We start from the raw sequence: 18,240 nt of genomic DNA, 5'->3' as shown, positions 1-18,240 counted from the left end.
AGCTTTATTCACACTCAGCTTTTGTGGTCTCTTCATGGACTTCCTAAGTCATACCATTAAAATCTTGACAGCATTCTCAATAATTATTGTGGTAAAAAACAAAAGCAAACAAATAAAAACCTGTCTATTGAACCTTAGAATTGCCACAACATCATCTCCATACTTAAATCTTATATTTTGTTCTCTGTGTCTCCCTGGTCTTAGTTGATGACAGATGAAGTACAAGTATATTTTAAAATTAACACTTATATAGTAATATTTTTATTACTTGGCTGCATAATAGTATTCCACATTGATCAGTTTTCTGAGACATTTATATAACATCAACTAGAGCCATAGTTTAGAGCCACTAAACTTTGAGTTCTAATTTTCAAGCATATATAACTTGAGCTGTATTAAAATTTCATGAAACATATGCTTCAGGTGTATGATTTTCACCTTACAAAAGCAAAATGCCTAGCCCACCCATTAAGGTCAATATAAATTTCAATTATCTGCTTAAAGATGTAGGTTTCTAAAAAGTATTTTAAAGTCATTGAGTTAGCTTTCCCAATATTTATATAATTTCCCATCATTTTAAAATTTCTGTTTGTCTTCAAGATGATAAATTGCAGGTGTAGTACATCTTTAATAGTCAACAACAGAAAGAAAAGACCATCAATGTGGTGATTTTTTTGGGGGGGGAAGTGGGTGGAGGTGGAAGAAGGTATAATGGAGATAAGTAGTAATGGAAAAAATACAATAAAAAGTGAATAATTAAAATAAATTTTGAGGAAAATTCTAATAAATGGAAATAAAAAGATGATAGTTTTTATAATAACCTGAATGCTAAACTTCAAACCTATCCTATGTATTTGGCAATGTAACACGAGATTTTACTCTTTTCTTAAATAAAAATGAAGACTAAACAAAAGAAAAAAATATACATAATACAATTAATACTTAACTTCCATAAGGCTTCATTAGACAGAACTTGTTCTGTTTACATTCACCAACAGGTCAATATTTCCTACTCTGTTTGGTTAAAAGATGATATGCACACTCAAACACCATACTTGTTAATTTAAATGAAAGCAGGTACAAAAGATAATTAATTAGTATTATTCAATGCCAGATGAGTTAAAATTCCCAAATACTTTTGTAAATCCAAAAGTGACCAAGGGTCTATGAGGACCTACTTAGCTTACATCTCAGTCCAGATATTAAGGAGTTACAGTCAAGCTTGTCTAATTAATTATTAATCTTCCCAAAATTAAAATACATAAACAATGCAGCAATATAGTATGTATTTTGTAAGAATAGACTAGAAAGACTGGCTACCTTTATGCTTAATCCAAATCCTCCTACAGTTTGTCTTCTAATGGTCACGGTTCTTTCCTGCAAGACAGGATTTTAAGTGGTTAGCTTTTTATAAAACTGTAGTTGCACAACATATTCCTCCTTTAAGTTTTGTTTTTACTCTTAAATATATAGAGGCTCCAAATATGGCAATAAATGGAGTGTTTTATAATTTTAAAATTAAACAATAATTTATTTGACAAGATAAAATGACTGCAGTGCTATTAAACAGCTAACCTTATAAAATTAATTCCTTTCAATGATTTTTTGGACATATTTTGGAATCAGCTTTTAAATCTTTTCCCATTTTCATATTACGTATTCTTGTTGCCTAAGAAATGATGAGGTTCTAGTTACATCAAAGTAACTCAATGTCAATGGTAAATATTATCTTTCAACTAAGTTCTTATCTCGATCACTACAAGTCGTATGTTTGTGGAGATTTGAGAGCAGAGCTTGGAGGCTGCTCTCCCAGCACATAAATGATTCATGTGTATTTCTGGGATTGCAAGTGCAAATAAACCTGGTTCAAAATAATTGCTTTCCTTTTATTCTTTCAAGTGTTTTACACCTAACTAATAAAGATAATGGAATTATCACTTCTCAAAACCAATTCCTTTTCCTCCCACATTGGAAACAATAATTCAATCATTGGTATATAAAAATTTAAAAAAAGACACAAGGAGCTACATTTTACCAAATTCTTTAATCTCCAGTATTAAATTGATAATACTCTGTTTTAGGGTACTGATCTCTACATAATGCATATTCTGGAACAATACAGAAAGGCTAAAAGCTTTTATTTGCAAGCTTCTCCATTTATTTATAACTTCTTATCTTCTTGAAAATTTTCCTATCCATAAAGATGTGAGACACCACTTTTTTCCCCTTGTACCTGCTACAGACATTTGTCATCTTTTTCCTGCATTTTACAAATGCCTAATCCATTTGCATTTCTATTCATATATTTTCTATTTCCAAATCCAAATGCTCCTCTCTTTTTTATAGATGAATTTCCTCTTTTATTCCCTGGTTTTAGAGGGGCTGTATGGAATACATATAACATCATTTGAAAAGATCCAGGAGAAAATTTGAAAAAATGTGTGCCTCTAGTGGCTCTTTTTAAATATTTTAAAACAGCATGAATGCCATCAATTTGCGAAGTTACACACTACCTTAATTTTAACCAAGTATTTATATTTCATAAATAAAAACAAAACAATGCTTAAAGAACATGATTGTCATACAAGAAATTAAGGTTTATTAACTGTTATTTATTTTCAATTTAAAATAAGCCTTATTAGTTGGAGACATATATTAAAAAATATGAATGCCAATGAGTAGCATTTAATAATATAAATTTTATTCTTTTTGAACATGTGCTAACTAATTTGGTCTATTTTAAAAGCATTTAAAATTTTACTCTTGTAACCAGTCACCTAATCATGTTTTCAAGCCAACATTAAACTTATGTTTATGCAAATGAGTTTATAGATGCGGTACAACTTATGCGAAGTGACTTAAAACATAAGACATCATATTGAATGCTATATTAAATAACACTATAAACTTTCTTTTTAAATTTGTAAACAGACTCATATTATTTTTCATTGGTGGTGTCACAAGTATGAGAAGATGCATTGTTTTAAAATTTATATTGCAAAATTTATAAATAAACATACCTGCATGCACAAAAGCAAAAAAAGTTGAACACATGCATTATAAATATGGAAAAGTTAATTTAAAATAAATTAAATATTTTTGGAAGTGTACTTTTATTGACTAAACAAAAGCAATCTGTTAAATTAATTATTTTTTATTATTTTCCATTAAAAGATTAATTAAAGGAAACTTGTACAATACAAACAATTTTGGAATTAAAGTCAGAGGCTCTATTAATGATTCAAATATTTACAATTTAAAGTGTTTGACAAATTAACTAAGCCCTCTGTGTCTTCATTTCCAAATCTGTAAAATCATAATAAATAATATACAGTAATGGTTTTGTTTTGAGGATTAATATTTGTGAAGGACCTTGGCATATAGTAGAAACTTAATCAACTAACACACATACAATCTACAATTCTAGACAGAATTTTTTACTTAATAATTCCATAAATATCTAAATAAATTTTCCATCTCATGTCCCAACATTTACCTCACAGAGTAGCTCAAATACTGGAAGACTCAGACTTGGGGTTTGAAGAACTAATTGACTATCTTCATTCTTACAGAACAGAGAGTCAAACTGCTTTCATAATAGTGCCCATCAAACTAAAATGATATTCTTGGAGGGCATAGCTATTTTCTTAATTCCTTTTCTGTATGGAATAAATACTTAATTCCTTAAAACAGCATTAAAACCAATGGTGAACTTAGCTCAGAAGCTCACATAACTGTCTTAAAATAAAAATTTCAATCAAAGTAAATTAATTTTAATTAGCAAATACCATCACCTAAATTTTTCTGATACTTTTCATAGCAATCATTAGCCCAGATGGCCACCTGGTGGGTAAATTCTATCAAGTAGCCATATATGTGCTGAAACACTGCTTTTCTTTGAAGGAACAAGCATTCTGGAGTGGTCAATGGTCCCTGCAATGCCTTTATTCACTCTCTACAAGACTGCCTTCCAATCTTTGGTGGAGAAAATTAAGAACATATTCCAAATCCAATACAAAAGTACTGATTTAGACAGGAGTTTGGAGAGAGTGAATAGTCAGGAGAAACATCTGAAAGTCTCAGAAGCTGCACTTATTTTGATATTTTTTAATAACATGAGCACACACATATACATGCAAACCCCAGCCATCACCACTATATACTATTGCTTCATTAGCTTACTATTGAGAAAATTAAGAGAGATAGGCAAGACAAATTACATCTTGCTTTAAAGCCAAAATATTAAGTTGGTTACCACAGGCAGCAAGAAGAATAAAGAGACAAGTAACTGTTCTCAATGTAGCACCTTGCTGATAGTCTCCCCAATTATATTCTTGTTACTTATGATCTCTGTCACTTTTCTACCTCTCCGTATTTGGTGTTTCTGTCCTTCACCCTCCAAAATGCTAATAAATTATTTCAGCTGTTCACCTCATAAGTCAGAGAATATTAAAAAGCTGGTTTATATTTAGTTATATTTATATATAGTTAACATATCTTCTTCAGCATCAAAAAACTGTTGCCTAGTAACGAAGTACTTTATTTTGGGAAACCATGATATTATCAATTATTTTGTTATTTAAAACACAAAATTAAGGTGGGTGTTCAGATAAACTCACATAAATAAATATATTCATTTAATCTTCCTATTTGTTACAAAATGTAACGGATGGAGTCCTAAATAATTTTGGACTATGTAATAATGTGCTGCATGCCAGGATAATCAGAATTAATCTTATGAAAAAGCTTACTTTAATTATTTAACCTGCTTGTTCTAAAAATATAATTCTAACTGCTCTCTAGAAATATTCTTATATTTGAAGTTCTCCCTATATTATACGAACTATATGAGAACTAAAATACCCATGTTATCAAACAAAAAAAATGTAGGTATTATATATCCAAGGCATAAACATTTTTGAGATACATATGTAAAAAGAAAGAAATGAGGACAATGCAGAATCTAGAGAGATCATCAAATGGAGAAATGTATTTATTAATTTTATTTGATGGAAATGAAAAAAATGTAGTAAAAGAGCTAGGGAATGCCATTAGCTCTGTTTGATAAGCCAGGAAGAGTAAAGAAACTTGAAATCAGTAATAATGGTGGTAGCTACTAATTATTACAGCTACTCTATAAACTTATAGTTCTCATTGGACATACAATTATATGTTAAAATATTTTATTTCCTTAATTTATTTTCCACTACAGTTTTCAGAGAGCTAATCCTGTGTGTTGTTCACAGCTGCATTCCAAGTATGTAGCATATGCCCTAAATCAAAATTAGGTATTCAATAAAGTTTCTTCAAACATTTTCATGTATAATCATCACACCAGCTCACTGGCATAGGCAATATTTTTTTTCTAATTTAGAATGAGAAGACAAATGCAAAGGATTTAAATCAACTTTACTAAAATCCAAATCATGATTAAATGAATGTATCTCTGATTCCCACTGTCTTTTCTGTTATAAACAGCCCTGGAAGAGATGGTGAATTATGATCAAAGAAACAAAGAAACTAAAACATCAAGGTGCAAGGAAGTAAACAGGGAGGGGGTTGTGAGCAAGTGAATGTTTTCCCTCCAAGATTGGAACAAAGCAAGAATGTTCCTTCCCACTGTCATAGCTAGTGCAAAATGGCAAGAAAATAAAACAAAAGGCATACAGATTAAAGAGGAAAATATAAAATTGTCTTTGTCTTTTGTCTATGTAGACAGTTCCAAAGAATCAATAAAATTATCATATAACTAATAAGTAATTATCACAAAGTAAGAGGAGACAAGCTTAATACAGTGAGTCCTAGAATATCATTCATTAAATGTTTCATTATATGTTAATGAGAAAAAAATCAATTGCTAGCTGGAGACATAGTCTGGTGGAGTTTGCAGGTTTTTTCCATTGTTATCTCTGGGTACTCCAGTTTCCTTCCATGTCCCAGATACAACATGCATGGTAAGTGAATTGATGTGTCTAAATTGTTCCAATATGAGTGAGTGTGTTTGTGAGTGTGCAAACTGTGATGAAATGGCATTCCCACACTGGCCCCTGAGCTGCTGGGATAGGCTCCAACCACCGTGACCCAGAGCTGGAATAAGAATGAAGCTTGAAAAAGAATTTATTGCTTCTTTGTATTCATAGCTTACATTTATTTAAATGATTAATTTCAGAAGTGTTTTGGGTCTTTTTTTAGAAGTTTGGTGATGTTTTTGTGACCAGAAATATGCCACAGGAACTTTACTTTTTTATATCATTTAGCTTATGATAAAACTGATTTTGTTATACATTGTTTCACTTAAACTTATAGTTTCTATCAATGATGTTAAGTGAACTTTCTGTATACAAAAGTCAATTGTTCTGTTGTATATGAGATACTAGGATTAGAAACTAACAATACTATTTATAATATCACACTAAAAAAGATTACTTAAGCATAAATCTAACAAAGTGAATATTTGTATGTGGAAAACTACAAAACTCTAGAAAAGCTCTAGAAAATCAAAGATGATCAAAATAAATGTAAAGATATTCCATATTCATGAATTAGAAAACTCAATATTTCTAAAATGTCAGTTCCTCCCAACTTGATCTATAGAATCAGCTCAATCTTAAAAAATTCCCGACAAGCTATTTGTGATTATCAACAAACTGGTGCTAAAGTTTATCTGGAAAGCCAAAACACCCATGGTAGCCAACACAATAATGAATTGGAAGAACAAAGTTGGAGGACACAGGATACCTGACACAAGGCTTACTATAAAGATACAGTAATCAAATAGCCTGAATTTTTTTAAGATTAAACACATATATCAATAAATAAAATAACCCCAAAATAGAATGAAAAATAAAAAAATATATATGGAGAGACAGTCAACTGATCTTTGACAAAGGAATAAATATAATTTAATGAAGAAAAACAGGACAGTCTTTAGATATAAAATAAAGGAATCTAGACCTAGATATTATGTCTTACACAAAAATTAATGCAAACTATATAAAAGATCTAGAGATAAAAGGTAATATAAAGCTTTCTAAAGAAAACATAGGGTAAAATTTATATGGCTTTTGGTTGGCAATGATATTTTAGGTATAATATCCAAAAGTGGTTCATAAAAAAAGAGAAAATTGATTTTAGGATAAATTAAAATTAAAAAGATCTGAGAAAGTCAGAGAGGATGGCAGCATAAGTAAACATGGCTCACCTCCTCACACAACCACATCAAATTACAATTAAAATATAAAACAACCATCATTTAGAACTGTCAGAAATCAAAAAGAATGGAAGCATGACAACTACAATATTAAAGAAACCACATCCAACCCTGACTGGTGTGGCTCTGTGGGTTGAGCACGGTGTTGCAAACCAAAATGTCACATGTTCAATTTCCAGTCAGAGCACATGCCTGGGTTATGACCCAGGTTCCCCAGTTGGGGGCATGCTATAGGCAACGAAACCATGTATCTCTTGCACATTGATGTTTCTCACCCTTTTTTTCTCCCTTCCTTACCCTCTCTATAAAATGAAAATAAATAAAATCTTTAAAAAGATCCACAGCCATCCAGACTGGTAGGAAAGCAGAGATGTGAAGCAGTCTGCTTCCACATCCACATGTGGTGGATGAATATCTGAAAGGGATACCTCAGGAGCTAGGAGTCCCTGGACACACAGCCCAGGGTTCCAGTGCCAGGAGGATAAGTCCCCATAACTTTTGGCTGCAAAACCAGTGGGGATTGAGTTAGTGGAAGAAAGTTCTGGATTCCCAAGCAGTTCCCCTTAAAAAACCCACAAGGGACTTACACAGACTCTCTCACTTTGAACTATAGCACCAGGGTAGCAGCTTGAAAAGCACCAGTGGCATACAGGGAGGCACTGAAAATTCTGGTAGCTGGTGCCATATCTGAAACACCATCAGCCTGGCTAACACTGTTTGCCCCACCTTGGAGATCCCCTGAGGCTTTATCCCACTCAAATTACAGGCCCACCTAAGATAGAAAGAGCTGGTTTGGCTCATGCTTCACAACTTCCTAAATTCTATCAAACAAGCAACAGCTGGCTTTAGTAAGCCACCAGCACACAGCTCTTGTACCTCTTGCTAAGTGGCCCTAGGCCTGGCACTAGCAGCAGCCAGCCTAGGTACACAGATTGGCATCAACTAGTAACCTCCAAACCCAGCACAAGCAGCATTCCTCTCAGATAGCTTAGCTCATGGAGAGTGACCCTGGGCAGCATACAGGTGGGGGCTGACCTTGGCCTGGACCACCCAGGAAATTCCACAGCCTGCTCCACCCTGTGGACAGCTACAGATCACACTGGAGCACTAACACCCCTCTGCTGCATAGCTGCTCTTCCCTGGATGGCAGAGGTTGGTGGTCAGTGTTCGCAGCCAGTCCTAGCAGCTGACTGGCTTGGGTAAATCCCTCCCATTGACCTGTGAACAGCAATCAAGGCTCAAACTACAAGAGAAGGGTGTACTCAGTCCACACAAATACTGCAGCACAAGTATCCAACTTGGGTGATAGGGGATGCTGTGCCACTGGACCCAGCAGGACACCTACTACATTAGGCCACACTACCAAGACAGGGAGTCATAGCAGCTCTACCTTAAACACAGGAACAAACACAGGGAGGTAGCCCACATGAGGAGACAAAGAAACATGGCCTGAATGAAAGAACAGATGAAAACTCCAGATAAAGACCTAAACAAAATTGAGGTAGGCAATCTATCAGATACAGAATTCAAAACACTGTTTTTAAGCATGCTCAAGAAGCTTAGTGAGGACCTCAACAGCAAAACAAACAATAAGAATAAGCAAAGGAAAAAAAGAAGACAAAATGAATATAGTGTAAGCAGCCTCTGGGACAACTTTAAGCCTTTTAACAGTTGCATCATGGGGTGCCAGAAGGAAAAGAGAAAGAGTAAGAAATTGGAAATATATTTGGAAAAATAATGAAAGAAAACTTCTAGACTTCTGGCCAAAATGGAGGCATAGGTAGATACACTGTGCCTCCTCCCACAACCAAAATAAAGACAACAAATTTAAAAACAAAACAACCAGAATGGACAGAAAATTGAATGGTATGGAAGCCCCGACAACCAAGGAGTTAAAGAAGAAATATTCATTCAGACTGGTGGGAGGGGCAGACAGGCAGCTGAGGTGGAGAGGACTTGCAGCAAGGTGGCAGTTTGTAGACCAGGCGAGGCTGCAGCTGATGGAGCAGGTGATCCCACACTTGTGTGGGGATGAACCAGGAAGAACACCTGGGGAACGAGACAGACCACGCAAACCAGGGTTCCAGCACAAGGAAATAAAACCTCAAAACCTCTGACTGTAAAAACCTTTGGGGGTTGTGGCAGCAGGAGAAACTTCCAGCCTCACAGGAGAGTTCGTTGGAGAGATCCACAGGCTCCTAGAACATACACAAACCACTCACCTTTGAATCAGCTTTAGAAGGGCCCAATCTCCTTGTGTGGAGTGGGGGAAGTGACTGAAAGCTGGCCGAGAGCCCAGAAAGCAGCATTGTTCCCTCTTGGAACCCTCCCCCAAATACATTGCTACAACACAGTGACTGGGTTGCACCACCCTGGCAAATACCTAAGGCTCCACTGATTACTATGAAACAAGCACACCAAGACAAAAAGAGTAAGCACACCAAGACAAAAAAATGGCCCAAATGAAAGAACAGGTCAAAGCTCCAGAAAATATACAACAAAATGATGAAGAGAATACCAGAATTCAAAACACTGGTAATCCAGATGCTCACAGAAATGGTTGAGTATGGTAGAAAAATAGAGGAAAAAGTGAAGGCTATGAAAAGTGAAATAAAGGAAAATGCTCAGGGAATCAACAGTGACAGGAAGGAAACCAGAATTCAAATCAATGGTTTGGGCCAGAAGGAAGAAATAAACATTCAACCTAAACAGAATGAAGAAACAAGAATTTAAAAAAATGAGGAGAAGCTTAGGGACTTCTGGGACAACTTTAAACATTCCAACATCTAAATCATAGGTGTGCCAGAAGGAGGAGAGGAAGAGCAAGAAATTGAAAACTTGTTTGAAAAAATAATAAGGAGAACTTCCCTAATCTTGCAAAGGAAATAGACTTCTGGAAAGTCCAGGAAGCTCAGAGAGTCCCCAAAAAGTTGGACCCAAGGAAGCATATGCCAAGGCACATCATAATTACATTAGCCAAGCTGAAAGATAAGGAGAGAATCTTAAAAGCAGTAAGAGAAAAGTAGACAGTTACCTACAAAGGAGTTCCCATGAGGCTGTCAGCTGATTTCTCAAAAGAGACCTTATGGGCAAGAATTATCCCAAGTCATAAAAGACAAGGACCTATATCTAAGATTACTCTCTCCAGCAAAGCTATCATTTAGAATGGAAGGGCAGATAAAGAGCTTCCCAGATAAGGCCAAGTTCAAGAAGTTCATTATCATCAAGCAAGCCCTTATTATATGGAGCATTAAAGGGACTTATCTAAGGAAAATAAGAAGATCAAAAACTATGAACAGTAAAATGACAACAAACTCACAACTATCAACAATCGAGCCTAAAAAACAAACTAACTAACTAACTAACTAAGCAAACAACCAGAACAGGAACAGAATCAATGGAGATCACATGGAGGGTTATCAGTGGGTACAGGGTGGGGGGAGAATGGGGGAAAAGGTAAAGGGAATAAGTAGCATAAATAGTAGGTAGAGAATAGACAGGGGGAGCTTAAGAATAGTATAGGAAGTGTAGAAGCCAAAGAACTTATATGTACAACCCATAGACATGAACTAAAAAGGGGGAATGTGGGCAGGAAGGGGTGCACAAGTTGGGTGGGAATAATGGGGGGAAATAGGACACCTGTAATAGCATAATTAATAACATGTATTTTAAAAACAAGAAAGAAACACCCCTAATTTGGTGAAGGAAACAGATATCCAAGTCCAGGGAGCACAGAGAGTTCCAAAAAAGATGGATTCAAAGAGGCCCACTTCAAGAGACATTGTAAGTAAAATACCAAAGGTTAAAGGTAAAGAGGGACTCTTAAAAGTGGCATGAGAAAATCAGTTAGTTACCTACAGGGGAGTTCCCACAAGACTGTCAACTGATTCCTCCAAAGAAACTTTGCAGGCTAGAAGGGATTGGCAAGAAATATTCCAAGTCATGAAAAGTAGGATCTATAGCCAAGATTGCTCTACCTAGCAAAGCTATCATTTAGAATCAAAGGCAGATAAACAGCTTCCCATACAATAAAAAACTAAAGAAGTTCATCATCACCAAACCATTATTACATGAAATATTAAATGGACCTATTTAAGAAAAAGATAAAAACTATGAACAATAAAATGGCAATAAATGCATATCTATCAACAATTGAATCTAAAAAGCAAATGAAGGAAACCAGAACAGAGACAGAATCATGGATACAGAGAGTGTTTTTGATGGTTACTAGATATGTGAGGGTGTGGAGTAGTGAGTGAATTGGTGAGGGGATTAAGAAGTACAAATAGGTGGTTACAGAATAGCCATGGGGATATAAAGTACTGTATAGGAAATAGAGTAGCCAAAGAACTTATGGGTATGACCTGTGGACAAGGACAAGGGTATGGGGATTGCCTGAGGGCACAGTGTAACAGGATGCAGCCAAGATGGGAGCCCCAGATAGGGATTTGTAAGAGGGTAGATAATTGGCTCCACACCACAGGGCCACACCTGCCCAGAATGCGGGCAGCTGTGGCCAATTGTGAGAGGAGCCAGAAATGGGGCTGCAGAGGAAGATTAGCACTGGGATTTAAATGGAGGCACAGCAGCCATTGGGGATCTCTCTTTTTGGGACCACACATCTGTTTAGGACCATGTGGCTTTGGTGTCTTGGTTGGGACCATGAGGCTTGGGTAAGAGTCAGGACCACAAGGCTTTGGAAATGCTCCCTTTTGCCATGTGTAGGGTGCTGGGAGGACTGTGTGCATTTGTGGGGAACTTTAGTTTGTGTTATTTCAAATGAATAATAAATTCCTTTCCTTTTCACTGATCTCTGGTATTAAGAGACATCTTTCCTCAGGCAGTGGGCAAAGCAAACGCAGATAGGTGGGGAGGAACCCCCTGTAGACTGTAACAAGGGGGTATGGAGCTGAGTGGAGGTGGCAAAGGAAAAAAAAAATCAGGACAACTATAATAGCATAATCAATAAAGTATAATTTAAAAATAAAATAAAATTTAAAACTTCTTTACTAAAAGCACTATTGAAGTAATGATAAGACAAGCCACATATGGGAAGAAAAATGCTAGAAAACATATCTTATAAAGGACTATTTCCAAAATATGTTAAGAACTCTTAACATTCAACAAGACAAATAAGCAACCCAATTAAAAACTAACCAAAAAATTTGAGCAAACATCTTATCAAAGAATATACATTTGTCAATTAATCATATAGAAAGAGGGTCTTGTCATTTATTATTACAGGTTTCAGATTGAAACAATAAGATAATATTACACATGTCTTAGAATAGCTAAAATCCAAAATATTATAGTACCAAATGCCAGCAAGGATTTTCATCTAGAGGAATTCTCATTCTTTGCTGGTGGGGACTCAAAAAGAAGTTTGGTAGTTTCTTACAAAGCTAAACATAGTATTAACACATGGTCTAGGAATTGCACTCCTAGATAGTTATTTGAGTATTTTAAAATTTATGTTTATACAAAAACCTGAATGCAAAGTTTATTAATTATTACTCAAAACTGGAGGTAACCAAAATGTTCTTCAGTAGGTAAATTGAATAAACAAAGAAACAAAAACCTATGCTACATCTACACAATAAAATATCATTTAGCAATAAAAAATGAAATACTCAATTGCAAAAAGACATGGAGAAACCACAGTTGTATATTACTAAGTAACTGAAGCTACTTTGAAAAGTATGGATCCTCCAATTCCATTTATATGACTTTCTGGAAAGGCACTGCTATAAAGATAATAAAACTATTAGTAGTTGCCAGGATTAATTCTATAGTGGATACATGATATTTTGCATTTGTCAAAATCTATAGAATTTTATAAAACAAAGAGCAAACCTTACTGTATGCAAATTTAAAAGAGTGATTTAGGAAGTTAAGGGTTCCAAAAGAAAGCATAGTGTGATAAACAGTATAAACTATATTATGAAAGTGTGCTACCACCTCACTAATGGAGGGAGGAAGTGCTTACTTAGGCAAGTCTAGATATAAATGGAGTTTTTAAGGCAAACAACTGTAAACTAAAGACCAAAAGAACTGACCATGGCACTGTATTCTAGTTGTTTCATGTGAGGGCATGGCACTGTGTTCTAGTTGCTTTACAATTGTTTCACTTGAGGACAGGGGTTAATAATTCTAATGCTACTATACATGTATGTTGAAATTAAACAAGTAAATGGATGCTGGTTGGGAGAAACCAGCTTTTTACTGCCCAAGTGGGAATTCAGATACACAAGGAGAGAATGCTAGAATACTTCATGGGGTAATGGAAGATAGTTGGAGATATCAGTATGAACTCATGGGTATTCTAATACAGATACAGATGGTTACATATAAAAACATATATAGATATATGAATATACACAAGTTATTTTTATCTTTTTAAAAATATTTTCACTGAGATATAATTCATACATCTCATAAACCACTCATTTAAAGATATAATTTAGTAGATTTTAGTATTTCAAAGAGTCATGCATCCATTAGTACAATAAATTTTAAAACATTTGCATTTTACAAAAAGTAAACCCATACTCTCAGTCCCCATTCCCCCATTCTATCTCTAGGCAATAACTAATCTATTTTCTGTCTCCACTGATTTGCCTACTTTGTCTGGCTCCTTACCATAAGGTTTTCAATGTTCATTCATGTTGTGGCATGTACCAATACTTCATTTTTTAAATTTCTTAAATTAATTTTTATTGTTCAATTACAGTTGTCCCCATTTCTCCCCATTATTTTCCCCAACCCTATCCACCCACTGCCTCCCACATTCATTCCTACCTCCTAGTTGTCTTTGTCCTTGAGTACTTTATGCATGTTCCTTGACTTGACCCTTCCCCTTCTTTGCCCCATTATCCCCCTCCCTGCTACCCTCTGGTTACTGCCAGTTTGTTCTTTATTTCAATGTCTGTTATTTTATTTTTCCTGCCTGTTTGTACTGTTGACTAGGTTCCACTTACAGGTGAGATCACATGGTATTTATCTTTCACTGCCTGGCTTATATCACTTAGCCCAATACACTCCAGTTCCACCATGCTGTTGAGAAGGGTAGGAGCTCCTTTTTTCTTTCTGCTGTGTAGTATTCCATTATGTAAATGTACCACAGTTTTGTGATACACTCATTTACTGATGGGCACTTAGGTTGCTTCCAGCACTTGGCTATTGTAAATTACACTGCTATGAACATTGGGGTGCATAGATTATTTTGAATTGGTGTTTCAGGATTCTTTGGGTATAACCTGAGCAGTGGAACTGCCAGGTTAAAAGGCCATTCCATTTTTAGTTTTTTTGAGGAAATTCCATACTGTTTTCCACAGTGGCTGCACCAGTCTGCATTCCCACCAACAGTGTACTAGAGTTCCCTTTTACCCACAGCCTTGCCAGCACTTGTTGTTTCTTAATTTGTTTATGACGGCCATTCTCAATGGTGTGAAGTGGTATCTCACTGTGGTTTTAATTTGCATCTCTCTGATGGCTAGTGATGCTGAGCATCCTTTCATATGTCCCTGGGCACTTTGTATGTCCTTGTTGGAGAAGTGCCTATTCAGGCCCTTTGGCTATTTTTAATTCAATTTTTTGACTTCTTGGTGTGGAGTCATGTGAATTCTATGTGTATTTTGGAGATCAGTCCCTTGTCTGATGCATCATTAACAAATATGTTTTCCCATATGGTTGGTTCCCTTTTAATTTTGCTGATGTTTTCTTTAGCCATGCAGAAGATTTTCAATTTGATGTAGTCCCATTTGTTCATTCTTTCCTTTACAATCCTTGCTCTAGGGGACACATAGGTCAAAATATTGTTCCATGGAGTATCTGAAATTTTCATGCCTACGTTCTCCCCTAGGACTTTCATGGTGTTGCAACTTATATTTATATTTAAATCCTATAAACTTCTTGAGTTTATTTTTGTGTATGGTGTAAATTGGTGCTCAAGTTTCAGTTTTTTGCATGTAGCTGTCCAGATCTCCCTATACTGTTTGTTGAAAACACTATTTTTACTCCATTTTATGCTCCCACCCCCTTTGTCAAATATTAATTGACCATAGAGTCATGAGTTTATTTCTGGGCTCTCTATTCTGTCCCATTGTTCTGTGTTTGTTTTTATGCCAGTACCACACTATTTTGATTACAGTGTCCTTGTAATACAGTTTGATATGAGGAATTGTGATCCCTTCTACTTTGTTCTCCTTTCTCAAAATTGCTGAGGCTATTCAGGGTCATTTATGGCTCCATATAAATTTTTGAAATGTTTGTTCTATATCTGTGAAATATGTCTTCAATATTTTAATAGTGATTGCATTAAATCTATATATTGCTTTGGGTAATATGGACATTTTGATGATGTTAATTCTTCCAATCCATGAACATGGTTTATGCTTCCATTTATTCATGTCTTCCTTTATTTCATTCTTCAGTTTTCTGTAGTTTTTTGCATACAGGTCTTTTACCTCTTTGGATAGGTTTATTCCTAGACACTTTATTTTTCTTGTTGCTATATCAAATGGGATTTTTTTCCTGATTTCTGTTTCTGATATTTTGTTGTTGGTTTATAAAAATGCCTCCAATTTCTGAATGTTGACTTTGTATCCTGCTGCTTTGCCAAACTAACTTATTAGGCCTTATTACTCAATACTTAATTTTTAAAATTGTCAAATAACATTTCACTGCATGGGCACACCAAATTTTATATATCCATTCACCCATTTATGGACATTTGGATTGTTCGTATTTTGGCTCTTATTAATGATAGTGGTATGAACATTTGTGTGAAAGATTTTGTGTGGGCATATGTGTTCATTTGTTCATTTGAGCATATGGCAAGAAAGGAAATTGGGAACTTAGGCTCTTTTCCAGTGCAATTGTACCATTGTGCATTCTCAGCAGTGTCTGAGAATTACAGTGTATTCAGATCCTCACTAAAATTTTCTTATATCTCATTTTGATTATAATCATTCTCATGGATATAAAGTCATTTTGATATACATTTATTTGATGTCTAATGATGTTGAGCATCTCTTTATTTGGGTAATGTATACTTTTACATACTCTTTGGTGATATCTATATTTTAATGTCCATTTTATTCATGTTATTCTTATAAATAAATATATATACAATTCACAAATATTCTTATATTCTCATAAAAATATATGAGACACACTTATTAAAGAAGATACAAGAAACATTGTACATAGGACAATGACATGTCAGTCCCCTTCAAAGTAGGCACCTCGAGACCTCGCATGGTTCTCCTAATCACCATCAGCTATTCTGTCATAATTTTCCTGAATCTCATCTATGGTCTAAATCTCTTCCCTTCCAAAGGTGATTTTAGTTTGGGGAAAAGCCAGAAGTCACAGGGTGCCAAAGGTGGAATGCAGGGGGAGTGAGTGACCTGGGTAATTTGATGTTTCACCAAAAAACTCTGGATGAGACATGATGCATGAGCAGGTGTATTGTCATGATGAAGCTGCCAATCTCCAGTTGCCCATTTGACTTCTTGGTGTAGAGTCATGTGAATTCCTTGTGTATTTTGGAAATCAAACCCTTGTCTCCAAACCATTGTTAATGATGCATCAGGCCTTCTGAGTCTGAGTCTGAGGCCTTCTGAGTCATCCGAATATTTTCCACAGAGGAATATTCAAGCTTAATGCAAAATGTGATGCAGATTCATTGCTCTACTTGCTCAGTTATTTTGAATCCTAAGGCCCCTCTGTAGACATGCTTAATAGCATTTACCACCCCACTGACTAGTACAGTGAAGTTGCCATTGTTCACACATTTACATTCCAGTCCCACTCTCCTTGGCTGCCCAGTTACATCAATATTAAACAAACCATTCTCACTATATTAACACTGGCTGGACTTTTTCTGGACAGGCCTCATCATATTCTTTATATATTCTAGATGTAAGTCCATTCTCAGATTCATAATTTGCAAAAAAAAAACCCCTCCTATTTCTGTGTTGCCTTTACAACATCTTGATAGTATACTCTGAAGATCAAAAATTTAATTTGGTGATGTACAGCTTATTTTTTGTTAACTTATGCCTATGGTTTCATATTTAAGAAATCGTTTACCAATCCCATATCACACATTTTTACACCTGTATTTTCTTTGAGTTTTACATTTTTATCTCTTAAATATAGGTTTTTCTGATCCATTTTGAGGGTTTTTTTTGTATATGGTGTGAGATATCTCCAAATTTATTATTATGCCTGTGGATATCCATTTTTCCCAGCACCATTTGTCAAACAACAACAAAAACAACAAAAACAACAATTCTTTCCCCACTGGTTTTGTTACACTTAAAATGAATGGACTATAAATATGAGGATTTTCTTTATGGACCATCAGCTTTATTCTAGTTAGTTGTATGACTATCCATATGCCATATGTGAACATATCCTACTATGTCTAGATTACTATTTAAAACTAAGTTTGAAATGAAGAAGTGTGACTTTCATTTTTTTATTCATTTTCCAAAATTGTTTTGGCTACTCTAAGACCCTTGCATTTCCATCTAAATCTTAGTATTAGCTTGTTTATCTCTGCAAAGATGCAAGCTGGGATTTCAATGGAGATCAATCTGTAAATAAATATGGAGGTCATTGCTATTTCATTAATACTAATATTAAGTCTTTGGATGCACAAAAATGCCATGTCTTTTCATGTAGGTCTTTAATTTCTTTCAGTCACTTTTTTTTACATTTCAAATATATGTTTTATGCTTTTGCAACTTATTTCTAAGTAATTTATTTTTAAAATTTTAATTTTAAATGAATAATATTTAAAATTGAAAATTCCTTGGTCTAAAGAAATACTACCTTTCCTTCTAAAATGGCTTAGGCATTAAACTTACCTCTCTATTTAATTTCACACACACACACACACACATACAGCTTAGCAATGAGGAGAAAAATTATAAAATATTCTTTTCTTTGTTTATAGCATATCATCTGTATATTGCATTGTGTATTTTCTATTTAAAGTCAAATCTCCTTCTGTCACCAAA

At 34.8% G+C, this 18,240-nt stretch overlaps 1 protein-coding gene across 2 annotated transcripts in view; it reads right to left on the bottom strand.

Moving 5' to 3' along the window:
• The window catches only part of SNTG1 (syntrophin gamma 1), a 795,508-nt gene that overhangs the window by 325,335 nt on the left and 451,933 nt on the right, over positions 1–18,240 (bottom strand). For both annotated transcript variants that reach the window (XM_028518478.2, XM_028518479.2), the window contains one exon: positions 1,321–1,377. In XM_028518478.2, coding sequence (XP_028374279.1) covers positions 1,321–1,377 — 57 coding nt within the window. The remainder of the gene's footprint in view (positions 1–1,320; positions 1,378–18,240) is intronic.

Source organism: Phyllostomus discolor, chromosome 7, assembly GCF_004126475.2.
Source record: "Phyllostomus discolor isolate MPI-MPIP mPhyDis1 chromosome 7, mPhyDis1.pri.v3, whole genome shotgun sequence".
Taxonomy (NCBI): Eukaryota; Metazoa; Chordata; class Mammalia; order Chiroptera; family Phyllostomidae; genus Phyllostomus; species Phyllostomus discolor.
Note: the sequence above shows the minus strand (reverse complement) of the source record. Positions and strands in the feature narration are given on the sequence as shown.